Source organism: Ostrinia furnacalis, unplaced genomic scaffold (assembly GCF_004193835.3).
Source record: "Ostrinia furnacalis isolate ACB-3 unplaced genomic scaffold, ASM419383v2 OfSCF1042, whole genome shotgun sequence".
NCBI lineage: Eukaryota > Metazoa > Arthropoda > Insecta > Lepidoptera > Crambidae > Ostrinia > Ostrinia furnacalis.
Window position 1 is genome coordinate 94,239 of NW_021131281.1, and position 24,915 is coordinate 119,153.

Here is a 24,915-nt window from a genome sequence, read left to right on the forward strand (position 1 = left end):
AGAGAGTGTAGACACAATCCTCTATTTGCCTCTGCTAAATTAGAGAGGGTCGTGCTCCAGTTGGGACAGTGACCTGATGATGACGATGATGATGGATTACAATAATGTTGAACTTTATGACTGTAATTATAGAGTTACAATTTTATTGTCAGTTTTATAATTTGCTTCACTTTCTTGCAGATAAGTTTACAATGCTCCGCCACCGCAGTTAGACCTCCAAGGTTCATTTGGGAGAGAGATGGGGTTGTTATTTCTTCAAACACTGAACCCAGGTGAGATGATCTGTCAGAAGAATTAAAGGCAAAGTTATTCAGTACTTAGGCCCTTTCCAGGGCGCTCATACACGTCCCAAATATAGCTTGCCATACCACAACTTCAGGTCAAGATATAGGCTGGTGCTGAGAAGAAGAAAAGTAAAAATTAAGTAAAAAGTATTTTATTTGGCAACAAAAAGTTTACAGTGTTTATCTAGCGGCTGCTGCACTAAGCTGTGCTTGTGTCGCGGCAGCCATAAAGTAAGTGACGGAAAAAACAGTCAGTCACCTTTTTCGGCCTCTTTGAAAGGAAGAAAACCATTATAGATCCAAGTCAAATAACGTCCTTTACCGGACAAAAGTCTCTACCAAGGATTTCATAGACTTTTCTTGCGCTGCCCGCATCCAGATGCTTCCTGAAACCTTCACTAGATCGTCGGTCCTACTTGGAGGCTTGTCCACAGTACGTTACATTAATATACGAATATCATTATTTCTGACTCGATCACGCATATAGACTCAATTTTATTACAATTCTAGGTAGACATTTGCTTGAAAGTAAAGCAGCTCGTTCATTTTCAATTCAATTCGTTAATCAATTTCAATTTATGTACCAAGATTTGAACCAATACATTATTCAGTCAGCCGCTAAGATGCGGTAAGAGTGGTGGTTAAGCTTACACAGTCTGTTACTTGTATTTGCATTATTATTCAAATTTTATCGAGCGCCTGTCTTCATTATTGTTTCATATAAAGTGATAGGTATAAAGACTCTGTTGAAATATTTTTTGCTCTAAGTTCCTATATTTATATATTTTTAGTCTAATGTCCTTATTGTCTTCAAACTATATTACAGCATTAGGAGCTGACATTATGGTTCTTGCTTAATTTATGAAACAATGTCTTTTGCTGATGCCTTACAAAAATTACATTATCTACCAGTACTTTGTAATGAGGTAGGTAGGTAACATTATTCAAGAAACTGATAACATTATTCCAGACAAGGTTCATAGCAAAATTACAACTAAAATATAGCTTTTAAGTACATCACAATGAGATCCAAAACGACTGTTACTAGAATTGGAACGTTAAGTGATGGCTTAAAATATTATGACGTTCATAACAAACACCCTAACGATGACAAAGCTGATAATCCTCCAAATATAAACGTCATCATTTAAATCCTCACGCCAAATAAGCGGTAAAGAAAGACTTAAGGCGACATTAAGGAAGCTTATTATGCTTTAAATTATACAGCCGCATTCACTCAGAAACGTCGTGTAATGGAGATAAATAGGCATCAATTACTTATCATTATCTTAATCTGCGATGCCAAAATGTGGCAAAATGGTGTGTTTTGGAGCAATTTAGTGGAAGACCATCATGACGGGACACTCAGTCGCAATTAATTTTTAAACGCGCATTCTCACGATGTTTGCAGTGAAAATGCAGCGTATTATAATATTTGAGAGAAAAGCTCAAAGGTTTACAAACATAATTTTAATAACCACCAGTGCTTTTAAATTAGGTAACATTACTTGTGTGAATAAAGCGACGATAGCCGGACGGTGAAGGTATAAGACTGGCCGACTCGAGATCTGAAGAAAGCTGGTTCAAACCCCACCGCCGCTAAGTTATATGGTACATTAAATTTTAATTTAATCCACAGGTACCTAACACAAACTTTTAAGGCTACCATGAGGGCTTTCTAGGGGGCCAATTTGAAAATCATTGGAGGATTTTTAATTGGCCTATTTTCAACAATCCTGTGGCTGTCATGATGATGATTTCTAAATATTATCCTTATTTTTAGGTATACTCTAGGTCAAATGATGTCACCGTCAGGCGCTGGAGTGGTGTCACACTTGAACATCACCAGGACCAGAGTGGAAGATGGTGGCTTGTACTCATGTGTAGCCATTGAGGGTGATTCCAGCGCTGTGCACATAGCTAGGATTGATATTTATGGTGAGTGAAGCAAAGCACTTCCACATCTTTAAAATCACCAAAAGTAGAAAAAGAAAGAAAAGTAATAGGTCTTAACTCAGTGCCTGAACTATGGGAGCGGCACGGGATGGTGTTTATGTAACGTCAAACGTCAGCGAGACTTCAAATCTCCAATCCATCCATCTCCTGTCATTTCATCTCTCCCGTGCCGATTTCATACCTCAGATACAGACTGAGTTAAGCGTTTATCCATAAAGTACCTACTTTACGAAGTAGAATAAATTGTAAGTAATTAATTTAACTTATTTGGTTCGGATAGATATAATAAAAGTCGTTAAGGGAGTATTAGGCCTTTCCATCATCCATCCACCTGGTCAGCATGGCGGAGTTTAAACCAAATCCTCCATTTTCCATCGATCGAAAACTAAAGAGGGTCGTTCTCTTGCATTGGAAAATAAAAACCCCTAATGATGATTCTCTTTCAGGACCACCATACATCAGGACTCTGCCACCCATAAAAGTGCAGAGTGGCGAACCACTTAAACTCAGATGTCCGTACTATGGGTATCCTATAAGGTATGACTTTTGTTTCCTTCTTTCTTTCATTACGCCAATAGAATTTATTTGCGAAAATCTAAATTCTTTTTCTCGCGACCAAAAAACTTTTGTTTTGTACCAAAATATACATTTATGAATTTTCATATCTGTATTGTCTACAAATTAAAAACAATTCATCATTTCCACCTTTACAACTTTATGTGACAAAACTAATTCTCTCAGGTCCTATCTATGTCTGTATCAAAATATGAACGTCGGTTTAACAGATGAGAATTTAAAGTACCAAACGAATAAACAGAACTAAGTTTCATATTTAATATCCCTATCTCTACTAACCTTCGTATACCCGCGCCAAAAAGCATTACACATATACCCGCGCACGGTCTCTCAGACCGAAAGTTGAGCTCGTGTTTTATAGTATAATTGTGTACTGAATTGTACTATAATTTGCTTTAAATTATACGTTAAGGTATTAATTGCATAAAAAAATGAAAACAGATTTTATATTTATATATATTTTGGTTTAATCAGCCTTTAAATCAGACTTAAAATTTAAACAAAATTTTACATCAGTCTAAATTTAATAACATAAATAATCTTTTTTTCTTTTGAAGCCTAAAAAATTACTGAAAAATATAATAAATGGAAGTGTCCTTAGTAATATAAAAGAACAAAACAGTATTTATCACTAGTGGTTTCAGTGGAATAATAACCGGAACATAACATTACTGCATGCTCGTATAATGACAAAAATACTTTTTGCATGTGACAAATCACCCTTCTGCTCAGAATCGGTGTTGTACTCCTGCACTTCTAAATCATCCACCACCTCATCACTGTCACTCTGGTCATCATAGTTGGAGTCCGAATCTTCACATTATAACAGCGCCCTTATCCTTTCTTCGTTCATTATGACGACAAAAATGGTTAAAACAAATTAATAATAATAAAATACAGCAATACTTGATTGATATGAAACGTCACTGAAATATGACAATATAGTTTATTGAGTAATATTGTAAAATAAAACAATAGTAACATACCTGAAGTAGTTACACGTATACCCGCGTCGGTCTCACAGACCGAATAACAGCAAAAAGTGACACACATACACTTGGCAGCAGCGATCGCCCAACACTAAACAATGGCTGGCCACAAATCATGAAGCTACTAAAAACCGCAAAGTCATAAAGTTAATACTTTTTGAAAAATCTCCGAATTATTAGTTCGTCGGTCTGAGAGACCAACGCGCGGGTATAGGAAGGCTAATATTATAAATGCGAAAGTAATCTCCATCTGTCTGGTGCTGTTCCATGGCTAAACCACTAAACCAATTTTGATGAAATTTGGTAAGACATGGTTTGATTCCCGGGAAATGACATTAGGATAGTTTTTATCCGGGTTTAAAACAGGGACGCGCGAAAAAGTTTTTCTCAGACAGACCAAATTTCACGGCAAAATAACCTGAAAACAGAGCTTTCTGTGACAGAAAGTAATTTACGCAGGCGAAGTCACGAGCAACAGCTAGTATTTCATATTTATCTCGTTATTGTTTACTACATTATGTATTCACAACATAATTGATGTCATATCGGATTTCTGGCCCACTGATCTGCTTTCCGGGACTATAATCTAAATTGACATCGCAAATGATTGCGAAAATGAAACTTAACTCTTGTGACGTTAAGCTGAAAATCGGTTATGGATAAATTGGACTAATTTATCTTGATTGTCTGTTACTTAGGTATATTGTGTACAATTTTCATTAAAACTAGTAATGCTAATTAGAATGGAGAAATAATTATTGCCATAATTACGGATAATAATGAATGTAGCTATCACCAAATTACTAATCGTCGTTTAAGTTCTATCACCACGAATACAAATATTTTTAGAAAGAAAAAAATATTTATTACGATTTTACAGTTTGTATTGCCAAAATTTTGTTGAATTTCAAAAAAAAATCTATTTTGTCATTATGAATAAATTATTCGAGTCTATAATTATTTCGAACCGATCGAAAGGTTTTTATTTTGAAAACTACTAGATACTACAAGCGCTGTCTTGGGTTAGGTCGCGGTGGCGTAGTTTTTTTTTTAATCAATTTCGACGCGTTGGAATTTTATTATTCTTCTGTTCCCTGACTTAATAAACGTTAATACAGTACCAATTACTGAAGAATAATGCTTTACCTGATAGCCTTATTAATCTATTTTTGTCCTTTTTTAGTAAACTAGACTGGGAACACAAAGGAAAAAGGATAATCAGCACCAACCTCCCCCAGCACAGTCGATACAAACGCACTGGCAACGTCAAGAGGAGACGCAGGAAACGGCAGATATTCGAGCCGGGCGAAGACGGGGTTTTGAACATAGCTAAAGTGGTGAAAGAGGAGAATGGGGACACGTACACATGCATAGTGTACAGTCCTTCAGGAGAGATGGCGAGAAGGTATTCCTTGATTCATTTTCTTGTAGATTTTTGTCTTTAGAACAGATTTAATTGCAAAATATTCCAATCCAGTCGAATGAGGTACCTACATAATTAAATTTTAATAATCAAGTAAACCTGCGATTTTCTAAGTACAATAATATAATTTCCCAATAATAAGCGGTTCTTACAAATAGGATGCAAAATTGTAAAATAATTGATAGCTTAGTACCGAAAAATAATTCTACAACTCTTTGTGTCCTACAGGTAAGTAGGCGTATCTAAAAATAACTTTTTTTATTTTATATTTAGGAACCTACGATTAATGAAATCTCGCTCAACTTGATTCAAATATTCAAATTACATTCAAGCCTGACTGAATTTCTATATTTAGACATTCTTCGCTTTATTTTTGAGTGTGAGAGCAGTTTGCGTCAGAATTTCATCCAAATCTGGGACTATTTCCACCTCTTGTTCCCACAGCTGCAACTTCTGTGTAGCCAGAATCTACACCTTACTGCCAATAAAAACCCAACGATCAGAGGCGTGGCATAATCGTACAACTGTGTTAGTAGCTTGCCTTGGCGCCTACCACCAACTTTTAATTGCCTGATAGTTGGGCCTGATTTCAATTTGTATGAAGAATCGGCCGATACCAAATCGGTGTAATGTGCGCACTTTCATACATCTCCATACTTATCAACAGCCCGATTCAACTATCAGCCAACTAAAAATCGGTGGTCTGCGCCTAGACTAAGTTTACTCACTAGATCCGGTTCTCTTCATCCGATTTCTTTAGTACTTTTCTAGATCCTTATTTTGACGATCTCGGATCAAAAACTGAAAAAACTGACACTTTTGTAACTTAATTTGCCTGCAATTAAGATAGCACCAATTCAAGACAAATGTATTTTCCTTTACTTGTGTTACTTGTGTTTGTCTGTCTTACTGACCGTCCTAAGTAAATAAAATTCGGATCGGGCGAAGTGAGTAACCGCTCTGTGTAGATTCATAATCGAATGTTGTTTTAGAGCGTTCGTAATTGGTAAATCAATAGTAGCTAATTTCATTAATCCATTTGCTGACTTTAGTCAAAGTTTATCGCCCTTGTTATGTGTCATGTGCTCAAGATATTCGAAGAAGGGAAGGATTTAATTGATAAGTCAATTACATTCGGCAGTACTAAAGTAAACGCTGTAGCATCTTATACAGCTTTAGTAGGTAATAGGGGTGATATTATTACATTAACCCTTGGCTACTACTAAAAATATTTTTTACACGGTCACTACTCAAGGGTCATTTTGACCCTGCTATAAAACTTTGTATATCTTCATAACTCTTGCGGATTATTGAATAAAACACATTATTTAATAAAAAGGGTTTAAGTATAATGCTATGAAATAACATATCTTTAATGGTTAACTAAACAGTTTCGACAAACATTAAATTGAGCATGTGTTGCAAATGGGTATTTTACACGAGGAACAAACATCTTTTTTATAGGGACAAATGCCGCAATTTTATAGCTTCCTTTTGGATACCAAATTAGAGACAAATGGAACAGATCTTTCAGACACAGGCAGTTTGAATATCCATGAAGTTATCAGACGCAGTTGTCGGAGAATCTTTTCATTGCAAATTCGCTGCTGAGCGAAAGGTAGGCATCAAGCCCTCGTAGTAAGTTTCACCGATTTACTGATGCTGTGTAAAGAAGCAGAGGTAAGAAGCCCATACCTCAGCCGCTGACTCAATTAAGCGGTATACCACAGAATAATAATAAGTACTTCGTACAGAAGATTTTCTTCGCGAAGTTATTTAAAAAAATATATGCTCAATGTCGTTAACAATATGGTGTAATTTAGCTTGTCTCAAGAGTCAAGCACCATTTTGTTGACAAACGTCAGTGATCGGCACTGTGCCGAAGACATAGGGCTGACTTCGGTAAAATGATGTGTGACATGAGGTGCCAAACTGCGGAAAATGGCGGAGGAAATACATGAATAAGATTGAATTATATTTTGTGTTTCTAATATTATTCAGGCAATTAAAAATACTGCAGAGTATTAATTACACCATCGTTTTTACAAATTGTTTATTGTCTTTACAATGCAAATGGGTGAAGAATACGTGCGTGCGTCAATACTCGCTCGTGATTGTCCTGTCGATTAGGTACCTCAGGAGGGGTAGTCACGCGTGTTTTGTTTTCGATGCAAACTCGCGGAGATGAACAGGCCTGGCTATACCTATAAAATGGTAATACAAACTACATTCAGCAACAACTATACGTGTCTCATTTAAGCTGCCTAGATTTCAATTTGTGCCAAACATTGATAGGTTGTATTGTCTTGAGCTGCACTGGAAGTGGTATATCTATAGAGCTACTTATGTATGCTAGGTAATTAGGTCGTATGAGTAGTGCTGTGATGCTGTGTCGATATGCTACTAGACTGTCGACTGTCGATAGTGACGGCAAGTATTTGCAATTTGTTGTAGCTCCACGTGTCACCAATTTGATTACTAGAGTCGAATTGTATTTAAAGTAAAACTGTCGATTAAAGAAACAGTGTGTGATAATTAGAATAAGGACTGAATAAAGAGCTATCATAGAATGCGTAACAGATACATACTCGTAGATAGACCCATTAGGTGACACGTGGGTCTAAATAGGTATATTTTTTGAGACTTGCTATCGAAAATGTTGACATAAGGAGAGACTAAGGATGTCCCAAATTAACTTCAAAAAGGTCTTCATTTTGCTCAAATATCTGACAATAAAACCATAGTGTCAATAAAGCTATTCTCAGTTGATATTCAGTAGCTTACGTAACTATAGTCTAATGCACTGCATTTCAGTCGGTTGCCTCGAGCTTATAGGTTAATCTTGATTACTGGAATACATAACAATATCGATATTCGCAGAAGCACGAGCGATTTGCATCACTAATGCTTCTCTGATGATATTATACATTTTGGCAATCAAAGACGAATGAGTAGATATTATTTTGTCGGCCGTTTTTGTCGGCATTTTGTCGGCCGTTTGGTGTAGTGGTTCAGAACGGACTACTATGCCGACAGGTCCCGGGTTCGATTCCCGGCCGGGCAGAAATTGAAATGATGAATTTTAATTTCTGTGACGGGTCTGGGTGTGACTATGTATAATATGTATGTATTTAAAAATAAAAAAAGTATATAAGTAGTATATCCGTTAAGCTACACCCATAACACAAGCATTAAGTTGCTTACTTTGGGGCTAGCTGGCGCTGTGTGAAATTGTCGAAATATGTATTTATTTATCATGCTGCTATTGTTGGAATTATTAATTAAAAGTGTTAACTTCGCAACTTTAAACTTAAGCAAAATTCAATGGAAATACTTGGCTTGCTAACTAAATATTACATATTACAAGCGAAAAAATACTTTGAATTACGTTAAAAGAGAACCACAGGGAAAAACAATTTCATGAAGATAAGGGAACCACAAGTTTCTTAGAAAAATATTCATGGAAATAATTTCATAAACTTATTTATACAGGTCCTTCGAGATTCAAGTGGTAGAAGCTCCAGAGCTGGATGAACTAAGAGTTGGATCAGGTTTGAAAGAAGGTCAGATTGTACAAATCACATGCAACATCATAAGTGGAGATCCTCCCATTTACTTTTCCTGGTTGAAGGATGGGAAAAAGATTCCTGCTAATTTGAAGGTACTTGATGAAACATATAAATTGACCTATGAATACTATTTTTTTAACTGCATTCGTTACAATTATTAATAGTGTCAAATTATAATGTTCTTAGAAAAGTTATAAAAGACCAGTCTACCTTTGATCTTGGTTTTATCAAGCATTTGTTTTTATCTAATAGTAAAATAATGATGTAGTATGGCAAAAATCTATACTAATATTATAAAGCTGAAGAGTTTGTTTGTTTACTTGAACGCGCTAATCTCCGGAACTACTGGTCCGATTTGAAAAATTCTTCCAGTATTAGATAGCCCATTAATCAAGGAAGGCTAAAGGCTATACAACATCACGCTACAATCAATAGGAGCAGAGCAACAATGAAAAAGGTTGAGAAAACGGGTTTTCACGCGTACGAAGTCGCGGGCACAGCTAGTGAGAATATAAAAACTCCCTATAATGCCTCCAATGAATTTCAGATTCACTTTCACAGAATAGGAAATGGGCTCCGAAAGTGCACCCTGCGTAACCCCCATTCTGTTCCAGATCACGGAGCGTAGCGCAGAGCTATTTAGCGTTTTAATAATAAAGCGAGTTGCACTCGAACACTGCGGGAAGTATACGTGCATAGCCACGAACCACGTTGGAAAAGTTAACCAGACTGCGGACCTGTTTATAAATGGTAAACTGTAGTGAAGGCTTTTGTTGAAACGCTCGTAGCTCTGAATTGGTTTTTGAAAGGATTGAGTGGAAGGAAGTTATGATAGATGGATGAAGAGTTGTGATGCAGGATAAGAACTCATTGCTAGTAAATGTAGAATCCTATAAGCTTATTAACTATGAGGTTCATATTAGAGAATGAATCTCAAGAATAGGCTTTTGAATGATCGAACTTCAATATTTAGAGCATATTATGACAGGTTGTAACAAGCTTTTGTAATACGGACTGAGTTCATTAATCTCACGGTACAATATTCTCTACAATTAAACATTTTTTTCGTTCCTTAGTGGCACCAAAGTGGATAGACGAGCCGACAAATACATCGTTGCTGTTGGGCCAACGTGGCATCGTCTACTGCAATGCTAACGGGTATCCTATGCCTCAGATACATTGGATGAAGAGAGATGGTAAGTGGTGTTTTGTATTTTTTTTTTATTTGTTATAGCAACAGCATTTTTTTCAAAAATGATCGCACTTTAAGCTAAGCCATGTGAACTTCATCGAATATAGATTTTTTTTTAAACTCTTAACCTACAAAAACCAAAGTAATTTAATAATTATGGGATCATTTCTTTTTTCTTTAACGTCTAATTACGATGCAGAAACGTATTTGTGGCCTATGGAACTTAACAAACAACCTCTAAACTCTTTACTTATTAAGAATTTTTTTTAAATAATAACCAAAGATTTTTTATATTGTTGCCTTGTATTGATATTCTTGACCGAAATAGATATTTAACACTAGTAATCTATTTTAATAAATAAAAGTATGCCAAAAATATGATTACCTACGTAGTACAAAAATAATATTCAAGTTAATTAAATTAATTCCCTTTTGTTCAAGTGTTTCACTTTTCGGCGTATTTAACTCTCAAGTTAATTTATTTTAGTAACTTTAGAACAAGATTAATTACTGAAAGTAGGTACTTTAAGTACTCACTTCACTCGAGTAATGATGTTATTTCCAAGGTTTGAGCCAAAATAGGCTTAAAATTAAATATACCCTGCAAAACACTTCTAAATGTTTTAATAAGTTAATTAGAGGAAATATTAATTATTTCCCGGGCAAATGGAACGAGAATATTGTTAGAATTTTGAATTTATAATTTTTTACTATCATCGTAACCCCTTTTACTCATACTACTCTTTTTATTTACAAACTAAACATAAACTTATTTTATTCATTCATTCTAATTGTGGTGAGCTTCCAAGGCTTATGTTAAAATAAATCGACACCTTCAGGTTCAATTGTCGTATAAACCATTTTGGCCAAATTGAGTTATATATACCATTTTAATCAGAATTTTTTTCTCTATCGATCTGTATATTCGATATATTGAAATTCGCTAAAAAAATGTTTATACGCCCCAAAAAACTATAGCCTAAAAGATAAATAAATACCTTATAAACGATGTAAAAACCGAATGCTTGTATTTGGTATTTTTGCTAAGATGTATCAACCATACATTTTTTTAAGCCAGGATGTAAAACTCTCTCGTAATTGAAAATGGTTTTTACGCCCAAAGACATATGGCCAGATATTTGGATCCAAAGTCGTAAGTCCACGTATTCAATATGGTAATTATCTGTTTCATATTCATATTCATTTGTTTATTGCATCACATATGTATGTATGGACAGTAAGTAAGTTTTTCTTAATTAAAAAGTTAAATAACGTTGATTGTTTCTACTTTTAAAGATAATAACTAGATAGATAGGTATATAAGGTTGCTTTCCAGGTCCAGTACATTTGATCTCGACTAAATGTGATGAATTCAAGACTTTTAAACAAAGTAAACAAGCCATAGTGTGCTCATGAAGGCTATTTATACCCTTTTGATATGCTCTGTAATAATTTATTACTTTACAAGTACTATTAGGGATGATGACTAGGTAATGAAATCGAAATTCTATTTAGTCCGTAAGACAGATAATTAGAAAATATTACTCATATTTTTTTTCCATAATCGAATAATTACAGTGTTATATTGAGTTAAAATGTAGCGTGACGTCACTTTTGAGTAAAAATTCTACTCTAGCGTGACGTATCGCGCCATTTCAACTCGATGTAGCACTGTTATTATTTAATTATGAAAGAAAATAAAAAATATGAGTCTAATATTTTCTAATTATCTGTCTGACGGACAAATAATTGAAATTTTGTCATCTAGCCTTTACTTTTAGCTGTAATTTAAATTTGGGTTTCTTGTAAAGATATAAATTCCTTAGAGAAATTCTCAAAAAATTACAAATCCTTCTCCTGAGCATTCTGGGGCTCTTCTCTTTATGCAAAATTTATCATAACCAAACGAATTCAATATGCGTCAGCAGAGAACCAGGAAAGCTGTCTTAATGTTTTGCTGTAATTGTATTTTTTTGTTCAAAATGTATGGTGATTAGTTTTGTTTAAAATTATTAGTTTTGCCATAATTTTCCTGCAAAATTGTAAAAAAAAACAATAAACTTGTTATTTTTCGTATGCAAGCAAATTTATTATTTCTACCTCAACCAAATATAGTTTTTACACTGTTAAATATCTTTGTGCAAATTCTCTAAACAACAAAAGCCTGGAAATAGTAAACAATACATTATTTACATGAATAGTTTTAATAATACATTTGAATAAATCACTTTATCAATGGGTATATAAACCAAAAAAATTACATCTAATGGTCTTTAAGCCATCAATTTCAGTCTCGTGTTTACTAAAAAATCAAATACGACGTAAAGAGTTATTTTTAGGTCCAATATAATGGGTCGTATAAACCACCGAGTGCCTTTTTTAAGGACGTAACTCCAAGCTAACTTTAAAACTACTGAAGATACCCATTTTTTAAATATCTAGACTTTTTCATCGCAAGAATTGAAAAATGTTTTCTCTTGGTCATTTTTTTATAACTTTTCAAATAAAAAAGTTACGATTTTTTTATTAAAAAAAAACGTTTTTTGGCTCTCCTGAAAAGTAGGGTTTTGGTTTATACGACAATTGAACCTGAAGGTATCAAATCAAATCAAATCAAATCAAATTCGTTTATTTGTGGAACATAGGTAAATAACATATTACGAGGTGTTAAAAATTAAGTCGGTATCACTATGTTTGGCCCAAGGTCGGCGTACAAATTTACATAACATCATTGAGTCGTATTAGGTTAGTAGAAATTAAATAAAATAAAAAGTAAGTTAGTAATGTCCAATCAGTAACAATTCAACAATTGGTATCGAAATAATTTCCCTGCTATTCATACGAGTATCTATGTGGCGTGTTTTAACGTAAGAAGTAATAATTAAACTTGAATTCATTAATGCCCTATTCAGAATTGTCTTCAAAACGTACATTTCAACTTTTTTGTTCTCTTTGACTTATTTATTTAAACTTTAATGCCAAATCAATTAGAACATGAAGCGAACTTAATGCCAAAAGGCATACTCGACTAGTTTACCTTCGGGTTAAGCAGAAAAAATTCGTTTGGCGATACTATGTAGAAAGCAAAGGAAAAACAAAAACAAATATGCTACATACATAAAATTAAGATAATAAAATACAACTTACCTGCTCCCTAATAAGATTCAAATTTTTTCAGCAACCCTAGGAATTTGGAGACCAGTGCTAGACTTGGCTGGTGGTGGAGTGATGAGCTACCCAAATGGAACCCTCATCATCGAAGTGGTATCACTGACTGATGAAGGAATGTACGCTTGCAACGTTGAGAACGGAGTTGGTGATGCACTGAACAAGAATTTGTGGATAAGTGTAAATAGTAAGTATTTTTGCTGATTCAATGATAACTTTACATACATTATAAAGGATTAGTTAATTTAAAAGCTAGCTTAAATGAGTTTTACACTGATTATTAAGATAGATGCCTAGAAAATATTTGAAATTAAGTAAAACTTTACTATTTTCTAGAATATTATACATTTTTGTCTTAAATATTTTTGATTTTGTTAATGATTCAAAATTAGCTTTGGTTTGTTTTAACTCAATGTTCTCTTTAATATTTAATTACTGTGCGATAATACGACGAGCATAATGGTGTATTAAACATTTCATTTTATTCTAACGGATAAATCAGCAAACGAATTCTACTCAATAGTATTGCCAGGATATTAAAAAATAGTTTGCCAAGATATCCGCCATTTCGCACACAAAGCCATCGATACTAATGCATCATCGAGCTAATGAAATTACGGCAGTTCTTGGCAAAGCTGCTCGATAACTCATTGTCTTCAATGGAGCCAATTTAAGTTATATTCTAAGGTCCACAGCAAACATTCTATTAGCATCGGCGATCGGCGATTTAGCCGCTTTTTTGAAGCTGAATGCAGCGACCACACATTCCATGCACTTAAAAACGCCAAGCGCGGCGATTGAGTCGCTTTTCGGAAGCTAGATGCAGCGATATCAGTCGCTAACGCACGATTCTAATACCGCGTCCGAACGCAAGCAGTCACGAAATCGCGATGCTGCTTCGGTAGAGTCGCTAAAACGTGTAATTCCAATACCGCGTCTGAACGCATTATTTATTAATTGTACAGGATGTTGCCACAGGACGTCCACTGCTGAACATAGGCCTCCCCCAATGACTTCCACATCGCACGGTTGGTAGCGGCCTGAATCCAGCGCCTTCCTGCTACCTTTATCAGGTCGTCGGTCCACCTTGTGGATGCATAAGTGTAAACGCATAATCGAATCGCCGATCGCCGATGATAAAAGTAGCATGTCTACTGTGGCCCTTAAGTTCTATTCTAACTTGAACATTATTTCTAGAGCCGGTGCATTTCGAGTCTGTGGGTTCGAATTTGACGACGAAGATGGGGTTGCCAGTAACGTTAACTTGCCGACCTTTGGGGGATAGTCCGATCAGGGTCAAATGGAGCTTGGACGGGAAGCCGGTGGACTTTACTTCTTCAAGGTAATGGTTTTTCTTAAATTAATATAATAATATATTGGTTCTAGCGGAGCAGAATTGGCCTCAAAAGACTTAATATTTTATGAGAAAACAAGTGTCTCCTTCGAAGTTTTAATTAGATTTTTTAGACTCCACTAAAGGTAAGTTGCAAAGTAATATCCAAAGAGATTAATCTAAAAAGTTATTTTGTTTTGCCAGGTCGTGGATAAAACGTAAACGTGGTTAATTTTTTTTTAATTGATTTTTTTTTAATTTTCACCAGTAAAGATTGAATATTTTTAGTGACTCAATTGTGAACTAAAATACAGTTTTTGGTGTGAAAAGTGTAACAATATGAAAGTGAAATTAGGTTCCCCTTGGATTTGGAACTAAGTTCTTGAAAATTCCGATAGATGGCAGCTTGATGACATCGTATTCCCACAGCATTCCCTAAGGATGATTTAGTTCCGGAAAATGCATATAGATGGCGTGCTGATGTCGCCCAGTTGTGGAAAATATCCAGGATGCTTGTAGAGAGATAAAGTTTCGGAAAATTCCGACAGATAGCACTAGCATTGAGGAATATTCGGATAAATCTAGGTCGTGGAAAATCCAATAGATGGCGCGAGTGACGTCACAGTTCTAGCGCTTGCAGCGTCCCGGAGTTCAGATAGTTTTGATGCCTCCTGTTGATAACAACAAGGCATCCTAACTATCCAGCACAAATTGATTGAATTCATTGAGTTTTATCAATGACTAATGTTCTTGTTTTAACACAAGAGCTTTTTCTTCGAATGTGAAAATACATAATAAGATAGGAAAATTCAAATACATGAATGATGATGGGTATTTAAAATTATAGCTTTAAGGATTTGCAATATTGGATGCGTTCTGTGGTCTGCGGTCAGAACAAAGTGAACGCAGCACTTTTTTTTTGTTATTTTGATTTTAACTTTAACAAATTATGCTGAAAGAGGTTTTTACTTTTTAGACTTTTGCTTAGTTTATTATTTAATTTTTAAATAAATTTTAAAAACAAGGTTTAAATAAATGAACTAACGCCCGTATTCACAAACGATGCTTGCTTAAGTGAAGCGGCAAATCGAACGCACAGCGTTGAATAGAACTCTGTGATTGGTTCGTGTGTCACCCTGTGCGTCCACACACACTGTGAGACCTCATAGTAATGTTTGTGAATACGGGCGTAACTTATTTTTATAAATCTTTTCAGAATAACGGTTTCCGAGACTTTAACCCACAATGGTTTGAAAAGTATCATCAGTATAAACTACGTGGAGAGTAGAGACGGGGGCTCGTACGAGTGTCGAGCGAGCAACCCGTACGGTGTCGCCACTTATGGCATCAATTTGAATATTCTTGGTGAGTTTCTTTTGTTTTGTACATGTGACGTCATAGTAAGTTCTGTTTGATTTATATTATGTCCCTAGTTTGTTTTTGTTAAACCATGTCGCCACTCAAGAACTTTCCTGCCCCAGCGGCCATCAGCTCTACGAGCTATGTGCCCCGCCCACTGCCACTTTATTTTAGCGATTCTGCGGCTATGTCAGTCACTCTGGTTCTCCTACGAATTTGCTCATTTCTGATTCGATCGCGTTGGGAAACTCCGAGCATAGCGAGCCGGAAGACGTAGCGTGGGCAGGCCTCCCACTAGGTGGACCGACGATCTGGTGAAGGTCGCGGGAGGTGCCTGGATGCGAGCGGCGCAGGATCGGTCTTCTTGGAAATCCTTGGGGGAGGCCTTTGTCCAGCAGTGGACGTCTTTCGGCTGAAACGAACGAACGAACGAAACCATGTCAACTTACTGAAAATGTTAAGATCGATGGCCTTGGAAAGTTTCGACTGTTAACTTGTAACTAGAAAATCACCTACACTAGGGTTAGGTTTCACCATCTCACTTTAACTTTAACCAACGTCAAAAGTCTGTCAAACTCCATACAAAAAATACCTGTTAACGTTATGGTTACTGTTAAAGTTAGGTGTTGCAACTCAGCCTAAGCGAGTTCTTGCAATCAGAAAAGATTTTAGCTTGCTTCCCCAATCCATTTCTCTATAGAGATTAGGGCAAATCCTCCATTTGTCTCTGATAAATTAGACATGCTGCTCTTGCAGTGGTAACTTAATGACCTGACGATGAAAAGTAAATCTTACGCTTGGCTCTGGTATTAGACACAGCTCTCCTAAACTGACCTGATGATTTTCTGAAATCAAATTATCAATTTCAGAGCCTCCCACTCCACCCCTGGATCTCCAAGTAGACTCCGTCACCAGCAACTCAGCCAAGCTCTCATGGCGCGACACCATCAGCACCCATGTCCAGTACTACACCATGCAGTACACCACCACTGATTTCATGATGTGGGACACGGCCAAGAGCATCAATATTACCAGGTATGTAACACCATCCTATAGTACGACCTCTTAAATGAGACCTCGCATGCGGCACGTTTAACGTTAACCACTTCACTGTGACGTCACATATCTTAAGAAGCGGGTGGAGTCGAGAGACATGAGATAAAATCAAAAAAGTTCCCTGGATAATTCTCAAGATATATGACGTCACAGTGAAGTGGTTAACGTTAAACGTTCCGCATGCGAGGTCTCATTTAAGCGGTCGTACTATAAATCATATCGTCGTAGATGTCGACAGAGCGACTAATGCCCGTTTTCACCATCAATCCCTAATTTTTAAGTGACCCCTATGGTAACACATAACAGGGATTTGTTTTCATAGGGGTCACTTAAAATTAGGGATTGTTGGTGAAAACGGGCATAAGGGAAAAAAAAAGAAAGAACGTCAGGCCACCCCAACGTATCTGGCCAGTATGAGTGTAGACCTAATTATCGGGCCTCTGTTTAAATGAGTTAGAAAAGGTTGTTCTTTTGTAAAGTCACTAAATGACCTGTTGATGATTCAAATGAAAACTAGACAAGCGAAAAATTCAGTTATGCTAAATAAACTCCGAGATAGACAAGATTTCAAGACAGTGCAATCCACCCAAGACTTCTTAAACTTCACTGCTTGGTGGCAAAATTAAAGATCCCAATACAGCAGTCACAGTGCTAGGATCTTAAAGGTGGAATCCTGTTTGTGGACTAATGTCTATTTACGCTTGAGAAAAACGCAAAATTTCACAATATTCCGAGATTTGAGTTCTTTATAATACTATCCATATTATGTGTTTGTATCCCCAGACAAGATAGTGACCTCCGCCAGAGTATCGAGCTTAGGGATCTTCAGCCAGCAGTCGACTACCGGGTCCGAGTAGCTTCTGGAAACCAGGTCGACCTCAGCCCTTACACTCAGCCTGTACATTTTACTACGCAGCAAGATGGTACGTAGTGTACTTAAATAAATTTTAATCTACAATTTGAAATATGCTACATTTCTACTGTTGTGGTTAAAGATTGGACTCGTGGAATGAACCATGATAGTTTTTATATGTGTCTTTTTCGTTCGTCGTTTTTTAAGTATGGATTCAAGTATATCTTTATTTTTTCCCTCCTTTTAAGTAAACATCTTTATTATGCTACTGTTGTATGTTTAAAATATAAGTATTTCTTTTATATTTTCAGCGCCATCTTCAACGCCACTAGGAGTACAAGTGCAACAAACAGACATCCCTGGGGAGCTCCTGGTATCGTGGATCCCACCACCGAGGGAAAGCCACAACGGCCAGCTGCAGGGATACCACGTCAAAGCAGTCCCGAGGATCAGTGGAGAATCAGGTATATCATTCATCAGAATTTATTTTGATAATAGCCCATCGGTATGTGGCATTATTTATTAATTTATTTATTTATTTGAACACCAACAAGGTTACATTATATTGGCCGAAGCAAAATTTTATGAACGCTAGTTCGGTCACTGTTTGGACTATTGTGGTAAACCCACTCTTACCACACAATTGGAGGTGTGAACCGCGATATATTACTCTCTGGCACTTAGCTAGAAGGATATCTTAGACTTGTCATGTTCACTAAAATGTCTCTGGCTGGGGTAGTGGCGTGTGAGGCGGGTCGTTACATTCCCTATAATATGGTCGAGTGAAGCGATGGCTGGTTCACACGTCATGTCTGTGAACAGGCGCTGCCTTCGGGGACTGGTCAAGGAAAGATATACCTGACATAAAATATATATGTATCAAAACGCAACAATTAACCTAGAAATTAGCACGGCACTAAATAAATGTATTCAAAACTGCCACGCGGTCTCGTGCTAGATGGGCGTCTTAAAGGCCACCTTCTATCAACGGGAGCGCGTGGTACCTAAGTAACTTGCTTCTGAATGTATTGTAACTTCCTACTTTTTTAAATTTTTAAACCGGCAGACAGTGGTGGTGACTGAGTTTGTTGCGGCGCTTCTTCTCAGCACTTGCCAAATGTTTGTCTCGAAGCGCTGGTAGGGCAAAAAAAGAATGAGACATGTATAGGCTCCTTAAGAGCATTTGACGATTTGCAAGAACTAATTTAATTAGTCTAAACAAATAAAGAAAATTTTGATTTTGATTATTGATTTTGATTTCAAGACATTAAGATACTCGAGACCTTAAAAAATAAAACTCCAGTAATCAATAAAACGCTAAATTTTGTGAAGGTGGATGGATCTTACGCCCGTATTCACAAACAATGCTTGCTTATGTGAAGCATCAAATCAAGCGCACATCGTTTAAAGAGCTCTGTGATTGGTTCGTGTGTCAACCTGTACTTCCACGTGCACTGTGAGACCTCATAGTAATGTTTGTGAATATGGGTGTTAGATATCCTTCAAGGAAGAATAAAGCAGCAACAAAGATTGCCATTGTGTACAGGATTGATAAATGATAAAGCGATTTTATTTTCTAGGTCCAAACGACACGCAAACCAAAATGGTGAAAGTGATGTCGCGGAAAGGGAAACAAGAAACAACCCTGAGTGGGTTGTTGAAAAATACCAGGTAAGTGCAGATTTTTCAGGGCATTAACTTAAAATATTGAAACGTTCCAAAATTCATGCATAAGTTGCGATTTTCACAGTCCTGGAGCGTAAGGTTGCATGATACTCGTATCATGAAGATGGTGATTTAAATTTATTTACAGATACGCAGTTACTGTGAGTGCCTTCAATTCAGCTGGGAACGGACCATTTTCTTTGCCAGTTTACCAAACTACTAGAGAAGGAGGTAAGAAATGAATGAATGAAATTCGTCGTCTTTTTAGAATCATCGTAGGAACTATTATGAGTTTGTATTTTTTTTTTAAGTTTATGCATTAAACAGTTTTTGAAAGTGATTTTAAAATGTAAAATTTTCTTGAGAACAGAATAAAAATTTGAGATGATACTTACCTTACTACTTACTTACCTTGTATGCCCAAGTCTACAAATCAAATCTAATAATTTATTCAGTACTTATTTTACAATATCAATATCAATTATTTCAGCTCCCGAACATCCTCCGTCGGGAGTGGAATGTCGTGGCGTGTCATCATCTTCTATGCGAGTATCGTGGCAACCGATCGTGTCACCTGGCGCTTCTTTATTGGGCTACTCTATTTATTATGGGACTGAAGGTTCGTGACCTAATTTATGAATGTTTTCTACTTTTCTATAAAATAGTGGCACATAGCTCTTAGACCTGACGGCCTTTGGGGCTAGAAAGACCTACAATGACAATCACAGTCCGGAAGACATAGTAAAGGCAGTCTCTGTACCCTTGGTGGAGGACCTGTCTGATAAAGGTCGCGAGAATTTCCTAGATCAGCGCAGGACTCTTTGCAGAAGGCCTTTGTCATTCTTTGACTGAATTGATGATGAACAAAGTACAAAAATGGATATAACAGAAGTTTTAATTCCATATTACATAACAAGGCTCAAAATTCGATTCTATTTCATCTATTGATTTTTCTATGCTTGAGATTGAATCCGTTTTCATCTTCGTTCTGTGTTAAGGATCATGTACAACTCACACTTGACTGGTTTCTTATTCCAGACAGTCCATGGCAGAACGTCAGCACACTCCACACTGAGACGTACCTGCAAGCTCTGCTCAAGTACACCAATTACACCGTGAAGGTGGCTGGTTTCTCCAACTACGGTCTTGGGCCTTTCTCGCTTCCTATTGTCTGCACTACTCTGCAAGATGGTAAGTATGTTTACCACTATGCCAGAAGTCACGGGTTTGATCCCTGCACAATACCAATTTTTTGCGTGAACAATGTCTTTTGTCTATCTAGTTATTTTCTACCCATAAAATATACCTAACATTGAAATAGCGACCACGTGCTGGAAGACTTAATTTATAGGAAGGTCTGCCACTACATTGCACTTGAAGAAAATGATGAATCCTCAACCACAGAGGGTCTGGCTATACCAACTGCCGAAACACAACTTTGACTTCAAACTTTGCCCTCTTTGATATTGAACTTAAGACCTCTAAATCCGAGGTCTTCTCAGTCTAATAGGGGCGTTTAATTTAAATATTGACTATTAAAACTAGTTGAAATATTTCCAGTGCCCGGTCCACCGTCGGCCATCAAAGTGGTCGTCTCATCGTCCTCATCTTTGCTCGTGAGTTGGAGACGGCCGGACCAACCGAATGGGGAAATTATGTACTATACGGTGTACGCCAAGCCAGTGTCCAGGTAAGTGAAATAATTTATTATTATCATTTTAACAACTTAGCGATAAACACTACCACACACACACCCTGGGTTGCACCATTTTACATAAAAACTCTTTTTTTTTTGGCTAATAGACTTTAAAAAAGCACTTTTTCACGTCCCAGTATTAACCCTACCACTGCTTCGGGACAATAAATAGGCCAGCGCTAAAGAGCAGCGGAGAAACTCCTAGTCACTATTGTCACCATTTATCTATAACAAACGTCAAGACTGGCAAATCCATACAAAAAACGGTTATACGATACCGGAGAAAATAAAATTATGATTATGCAAGTCAGCTTTGCGAAAAGACCGCTGAAAACTTTTCAATATCAATAATAATAATAATAAATAATAAATAAATAAATCTTTGGACAATTTCACACAGCGTCAGCTAGCCCCAAAGTAAGCAACTCAATGCTTGTGTTATGGGTGCTAGCTTAACGAATATACTACTTATATACTTTTTTTTAAAATTAAATACATACATATTATACATATTTACACCCAGACCCGTCACAGAAATTAAAATTCATCATTTCAATTTCTGCCCGGCCGGGAATCGAACTCGGGACCTCTCGGCATAGTAGTCCGTTCTGAACCACTACACCAAACGGCCGAATATCAAACCTCTATAGTTACCCGATGCTGGTACCAGGGCTACCTGTAGATCACATAACTCCTCTATGACTTACTGCAACCATATCGGGTCTGCTGGGCTCATTAGATAATGACGGCTTTTATCGTATGGATTAAGCTTGTTTTAAACAGTATTGTTAATTTTTTGCCTACTCAATGAGATATACAAAATACATAGTTCCGAGTGTTTATTTATCTATTTATTTAATAGGACAACCAACAAGACATACACTCGAAGACAATCAATATTTACAACGTTGTAAATATTTTACGGTGTTGTGGCACTTTAACTGTGCCAGAAGGAGAGTTAATAAATACACTTTATTGCACACCAAAGAGAGTTATGTTTTTTACGAATCGTTCCGTCGTTCGTTTCAGCCGAAGGATGTCCACTGCTGGACAAAGGCCTCCCCCAAGGATTTCCACAAACACCTCCCGAGAACTTCACCAGATCGTCGGTCCACCTAGTGGGAGGCCTGCCCACGCTACGTCTTCCGGCTCGTGGTCGCCACTCGAGAACATCTTTTTACGAATACTTATTCACAAATGTTTCCATTACTTTCAGTACCAGCGCCCCCCAAAGCTACAGAGTGGAAGCGAACCAAGAACAGTCCAAACAGCTGACGTTCCCACTTACTGGGCTACAGGCTGGGAAGCAGTATGAGGTGTTTGTGAGGGCCCATACTTCTGCTGGGGAGGGCTCGCCGAGCAGCAGGGTCCATGCCGAGCTGTCTTCTAGAGGTAAGATGACATTATCAATAAATTAATAGACACAACCTTATAACTTGTACATCAGACTTATTTGCGTGGTGTGACTTATTCTCCGATTCATTTGGCAAATAAAATGCATTTGCATGATAGTTCTTATAATAGTTCTAATTGATCAAAAAACAATTTTGTTTTATAGCGTGACATTGTAAGTAGTGAAAGGTTAGTTTGCTTCGATATCACTTTTCTCGTAGTTTTGCCTGCTTGGATTGTGGTCTTACCCAGAAACACTTCACACGGGATGAGAACTATGTGTTTTTCTGTGGGTGTCTTAATATCTCAGTGCTTTTAGCGTGAAAAGATGATAGATTGACAGTGTTACTTTCGCATTTTGTGCTTCAAATACGCACCATTGAAGCCATGAGACAGAATAATAAATAATGATAAATATTAGCATCGACATGGAAATCTTGATTTAAATTCTGAATCTTTTCAATTCCAGTGGTAGCCGGCGTCGCGTCTTTAGGCGGACCCATCTCAGTAGGCGTGGGTAGTTCCTTACTGCTGGTCTGCCAGTGCGTGGGAGTACCACCACCTCGGACTGTGTGGTACCACAAGCATAACATCATCACCCACCACCCGCGATTCACGCGGAACCATGATGACAGCTTGCTTATCAATAGTAAGTATCCAGTTGGAGTCACGACGTGGACCGACGACCTCATAAAGGTAACAGAAAGCGGCCAATCTGTAAACTATTTGGGGAGACCTCAGACAGTGGAAGTCTTAAGGCTGAAATGATGATGATCATTATCCAGTTTTTAGTTTCGACACCCGTCTGGTCTTAAAAATCACTCAACGAGATCCAAAGATAGCCTGCTTATTAACAGTAAGTACCTATTTGACTTCAAGTTTTAACGCCACTATTCTGTATATCTGCCTTAATTATGTTCAACTGAACTAAACATTGTGCACTTTTAGCTACAGTTTTTTAGATACGTCATACTTTCTGAATCAATATTATGGCGCACAGAGCTCGTAGAACTGAGGGCCGTTGGAGCAGAAAAGTTATCTAGTGGCGATTACGAATCGGAAGACGTAGTGTAGGTAGACCTCGGACTAGGTGTACCGACGACCTGTTAACAATCCCAGGGTGCATATGGGTGCGGGCAGTGCAAGATTGGTCGTTGTGTAAACCTTTGATGGGAAGATCTTTGTTTAGTAGTGGACGTCATTTGGCTGAAACCAAAGCTAGTAATAGAATGGAAGACTGCATATTATTATGTTCGGACACAATAATTTTTACCACTCATAATTTCTTTTCCAGACATAGACCAATCCCTCAGCGGCAACTACACCTGCCTAGCCAAGAACCTCTACGGTTCAGACTCGGTGTCGTACGCTGTATCAGTCCTACCCACGCCTGACGCGCCGACCGTGAGGGTGGTGGCACAAAAGAACTCATTGCAGCTACGATGGGATCCGCCAAGGAAAGTGGGTGGGAAGACGCAGAGGATTAGTAAGTATATTGAAATCACTCCAATGATTCTTCATTCTTCTTCACTCGGTCAACTGCTCCTTTAGGATAGTAGTAATACCACCAGTCACTGACCCAGAGGGTTCGATTTCCAGTAAAGGCTTGAGTTTCTGCTTGATTCGGTGAGTGGTAGGGCTTGTCCTAAGTCCACCTGGCTAGCTACCTATGTCTGTCGCCATGTTAACAGCATTGTTATGCTTCGGCAGTTGGAGGTAAGTTTGTTGGCCATAAATGGTTCAGACTTCTGGAGGAGTAAGTTTTTATCTGGTGCAACCCAAGAGCTTCGATGTAGTTGCACAACTGTCTAGCCAAGAACCTCTACGGTTCAGACTCGGTATTTCCGCTGTATCAGTCCGGTCCACGCCTGACGCGCCGACTGTGAGGGTGGTGGCACACAAGAACTCTTTGCAGCTACGATGGGATCCGCCAAGGAAAGTGGGTGGGAAGACGCAGAGGATTAGTGAGTATATTTAATCACTCCAATAAAAAAAACAGGTTCACTGTCCCAAACTCAAGAGGCTTGGTTGGTGGTAGGGCTTGTTCTATGTCTGCTTGGCTAGTTAGGTACTATATCAAATTAGTGATAAAAATAGACGTGTGTCTCTGTGTGATACGACCATGACTTAAGGACAAAATTAATGACCTAGCTAGCTACCGCCATCTTACCTAAGTCCGTCATCATAACAAAATTGTTATTGAGAGCATTATTGTGTTTCGGAAATCAAGAAGAAGGAGCCAATTCCTCTAACAATTAAGATTCCGGATGAAGTTTTCTTGAAACTTCAGCCTGATCATCACTTTCGTGTGATTTAGTCGTAATTAGTGCAGTGTTGTAACGAATTTGTTTGTTTTGAACTGGTGTCTGAAATTTTAAGCGCTACAGTTTTATACAGTTCTTCT

At 37.3% G+C, this 24,915-nt stretch overlaps 2 protein-coding genes across 2 annotated transcripts in view; both read left to right on the forward strand.

Annotated features, from left to right (window-relative positions):
• Positions 1-1,966, forward strand: part of LOC114350978 (uncharacterized) — a gene marked incomplete at its 5' end in the record, with an annotated part of 33,715 nt that extends 31,749 nt beyond the window's left edge. The window contains 2 exons of the mRNA XM_028301988.1: positions 181-272; positions 1,924-1,966. Of these exons, the coding sequence (XP_028157789.1) occupies positions 181-272; positions 1,924-1,966 (135 nt within the window). The remainder of the gene's footprint in view (positions 1-180; positions 273-1,923) is intronic.
• Positions 181-24,915, forward strand: part of LOC114350981 (Down syndrome cell adhesion molecule-like protein Dscam2) — a 31,926-nt gene continuing 7,191 nt past the window's right edge. The window contains exons 1-21 of the mRNA XM_028301991.1: positions 181-272; positions 2,068-2,222; positions 2,687-2,777; positions 4,989-5,210; positions 8,721-8,889; positions 9,412-9,547; positions 9,874-9,993; positions 13,168-13,344; positions 14,355-14,499; positions 15,707-15,855; positions 16,719-16,884; positions 17,689-17,828; positions 18,070-18,222; positions 19,339-19,429; positions 19,572-19,654; positions 19,914-20,042; positions 20,462-20,614; positions 20,984-21,113; positions 22,336-22,511; positions 22,981-23,160; positions 23,806-23,997. Of these exons, the coding sequence (XP_028157792.1) occupies positions 2,084-2,222; positions 2,687-2,777; positions 4,989-5,210; positions 8,721-8,889; positions 9,412-9,547; positions 9,874-9,993; positions 13,168-13,344; positions 14,355-14,499; positions 15,707-15,855; positions 16,719-16,884; positions 17,689-17,828; positions 18,070-18,222; positions 19,339-19,429; positions 19,572-19,654; positions 19,914-20,042; positions 20,462-20,614; positions 20,984-21,113; positions 22,336-22,511; positions 22,981-23,160; positions 23,806-23,997 (2,941 nt within the window). The 5' untranslated portion in view covers positions 181-272; positions 2,068-2,083. The remainder of the gene's footprint in view (positions 273-2,067; positions 2,223-2,686; positions 2,778-4,988; positions 5,211-8,720; positions 8,890-9,411; positions 9,548-9,873; positions 9,994-13,167; positions 13,345-14,354; positions 14,500-15,706; positions 15,856-16,718; positions 16,885-17,688; positions 17,829-18,069; positions 18,223-19,338; positions 19,430-19,571; positions 19,655-19,913; positions 20,043-20,461; positions 20,615-20,983; positions 21,114-22,335; positions 22,512-22,980; positions 23,161-23,805; positions 23,998-24,915) is intronic.